We start from the raw sequence: 2949 nt of genomic DNA, 5'->3' as shown, positions 1-2949 counted from the left end.
GGGCCTGGACCCGAACCAACGCGATGCCCTGGGCTGGACACCGCTACACGCCGCCTGTGCCGAGGGCCACGCCGCCGCCTGCCGGGCGCTGGTGGAGCACGGGGCCCGGGTGAAGGAGGCCGACTTGGAGGGGAAGTCTCCGGCCTTGCTCGCCGCCCAGGAGGGCCACGGGGCCTGTGTGCGGCTCCTCCTCGCCCAAGGCGCGCCCCTCGACGCCCGCGGCCTGGACGGGCGCCCGGGCCTGTGGCTGGCGGCGCTGGGCGGCCACGCCGAGCTGGCCGCTGAGTTGCTGGGCCTGGGAGCTTCCCCCGACGGCCTGGACTCGAGCGGGAGGCCGCTGCTCTATCTGCTGGCGCTGGAGAACCGCGTGGAGTCGGCGCGGCGGCTGCTGGATGGCGCCAGGCCCGGCCTGGAGGCCCGGGACCCCGACGGCCGCTCGGCCCTGCACGTCTGCGCCTGGCTCGGCCTGCGGGAGCTGGCTCGCCTCCTGCTGGAGCGCGGGGCCCGGGTGGACGCGCAGGACCGGCAGCGGCGCTCGGCCTTGCACTCGGCCGCCTGGCAGGGCCACGCCGCGCTGCTGCGGCTCCTGGTGACCAGCGGGGCCCCGGTCGACCAGGCCTGTGGTCAGGGGGCCACCGCGCTGGGCATCGCGGCCCAGGAGGGCCACTCCGAGGCGGTGCGCGTCCTGCTGCAAGCGGGGGCCGACCCAGACCGCGCCGACCTGCACGGCCGCACGCCCGCCCGCGTCGCCAGCAAGAGGGGCCACGCACACATCGTGCGGCTGCTGCAGGGGCCCCGGTCCCCGGCCACACCCGGAGACGCCTCCCCTCCCAGCTCGACCTCCGCGACCCCAAACTCGAGCCCGGGCCGCTCCAACTCCAGCAGCCCCTCGTCACCGCGCTCCTCATCCACCGGCCACTCGCGGGCCACGGCCCAGACCCTGCCCGCCGACAGCGTCAGCTTCGCCCAGCAGATTCAGCAGCACTCGCTCCCCCGCAACCGGAGCCGCCTCTCTCTGCTCGCCTCCAGTCTGCCCCGGCCCGACAGGCGAGGCCCCGGCCCCGTACCAGCAGAGAGAGAGGCCCCGGATCCCGCGCCCTCTCCCGACCCCGATCCCCGGCCCAGCCCCGTGGCCGCGGGCATTGAGTTAGCGGACCCCGAGGCACGGCCCAGCCCCGACCCCGTCAGCCGCACCTCCCCGGCCACCACCCAGTCTCCCCCGGGCCGGGCCCGAGAGAACGGGACACCGGGTAAGGCGCGGCCCCGGGCGGGCGGCGGGCCCGAGCTCTCTCCGCAGAAGCTGGGCGGCGGCGGCGGCGGCGGCGAGAGACGGCGCAGAGAGCGAGGCCGGAGCCGCACTTCGCCATCACCAGCCACGACCCCGAGCTCGCCCTGAAACAGGCCATCAAGCTGCGCTTCGAAGGCCCGACCAGCGGCTACAAGAGGGAGACACCGCTCTGATGGTAAGGCGAGGCCGGGGGGGGGGGGGGGGGGGTCTGGTGGGTGAGATTGTGTAGTGGTGGTCGGGGTGGGGGGGGGGGGGGGGGGGGCGATACGGGCGGATGGTCGCCGTCGGGGTGGGGGGTCGCTGCGGGGGGAGGGCGGTGAATGGAAGTGGCAGAAAGAGGGGGGGGGGGGGGTAGGGTTGGAGGGGGCGGGCAGAGGGGCAGGGTGGGACATCTAAGAGTTGGGCTGAAGGGCCTGTCTCCGTGCTATATCTCACTCCCAGTCAGAGACCCCCCCTCCCCAATCTACTGTGGAGACCAAGTCTTTGGGCATTTTTAAGGCAGAGATAGATAGGTTGTTGATTAGTGCGGGTGTCAGTGGTTATGGGGAGAATAGACAATAGGTGCAGGAGTAGGCCATTTGGCCCTTCGAGCCAGCACCGCCATTCAATGTGATCATGGCCGATCATCCCCAATCATTACCCCGTTCCTGCCTTCTCCCCATAACTCCTGACTCCGCTATCTTTAAGAGCCCTATCTAGCTCTCTCTTGAAAGCATCCAGAGAACCAGCATCCAGGCCCTCTGAGAGGAAAGGAGAGTGAGGAGGAAGGAGGGGTTCTGGACGGAGTGAGCGGGTGGGGGGGGGGGAGCGGGAGAGGTGAGCGGAAAGGTAGGGGAGGGGGGGGCGGACGTGAGCGGGGGGAGGGGAGGAGGGGAAGGGGGGGGAGAGGAAAGGTAGGGGGGAAGGAGGAGGGGGACGGAGGAGCGGGGTGGGGGGGGGGGGGGGGGAGGGAGGGTCAGACACACACCACCATGGGAGGGGCAGTATTCTGACCTGTTCCCGTACCTTCCCGCAGGCCGATCCCGGAGCCTCGCTGGCGGATCCCGGGTCATGGTGAGACCCGCCCCGGGCTGCGTGTGAACGACCCCCTCCCCACTATCTGCAGACCTGCGTGATGCAGTCCAGGAAAGGGGGAGCGCCGAGCCTCGGCAGTCTGCTGCAGATGTACAGTTGTGTAATATATAGTGTCTGTTTAATGCCGGCGTGTCTGTACAGTATTCCGGGATTTTCCTGATGTTATCAGGACGCAATTTTTTTAACGGTTTTTTAATGTTATTTTCTTCAGATTATATTTCTCGAGCTTCAACACTAATAGGGTGAGAATGCGGAGGAATGGGGGCAGAAATCTCCATGGGGCAGAATTCTCTCCCCCCCCCCCCCTCCAAACTCCCCCCCTCTCTCCAAACTCCCCCCCTCTCCCAAACTGCCCCCCTCTCCAAACTCCCCCCTCTCTCAAAACTCCCCCCCCCTCTCAAACTCCCCCCTCTCTCCAAACTGCCCCCCCCCTGTTCAAACTCACCCCCTCCAAGATCCCTGTCTCTTCCCCCCCACCCTCGCCGTAGCGCGGAAACCCTTGGGGCCCTGTCTCCAACCCATTTGTCTCCAGACCCTATCCTCCCCCCCCCCCACTCAGGGCTCCGTCTCCTGACTCGCCCCCACCC

At 68.8% G+C, this 2949-nt stretch overlaps 1 protein-coding gene across 1 annotated transcript in view; it reads left to right on the top strand.

Moving 5' to 3' along the window:
• Positions 1 to 2544, top strand: part of LOC129698344 (ankyrin repeat domain-containing protein 50-like) — a 19892-nt gene extending 17348 nt beyond the window's left edge. Inside the window, 3 exon segments of the mRNA XM_055637437.1 lie at positions 1 to 1327; positions 1330 to 1463; positions 2304 to 2544. The exon segment at positions 1 to 1327 is cut by the window's left edge and continues 98 nt beyond it. Coding sequence (XP_055493412.1) covers positions 1 to 1327; positions 1330 to 1461 — 1459 coding nt within the window. The 3' untranslated portion in view covers positions 1462 to 1463; positions 2304 to 2544.
• The last annotated feature ends 405 nt before the right edge of the window (positions 2545 to 2949 follow it).

The sequence above is a fragment of the Leucoraja erinacea genome, chromosome 6 (genome assembly GCF_028641065.1).
Source record: "Leucoraja erinacea ecotype New England chromosome 6, Leri_hhj_1, whole genome shotgun sequence".
Taxonomy (NCBI): domain Eukaryota; kingdom Metazoa; phylum Chordata; class Chondrichthyes; order Rajiformes; family Rajidae; genus Leucoraja; species Leucoraja erinaceus.
Note: the sequence above shows the minus strand (reverse complement) of the source record. Positions and strands in the feature narration are given on the sequence as shown.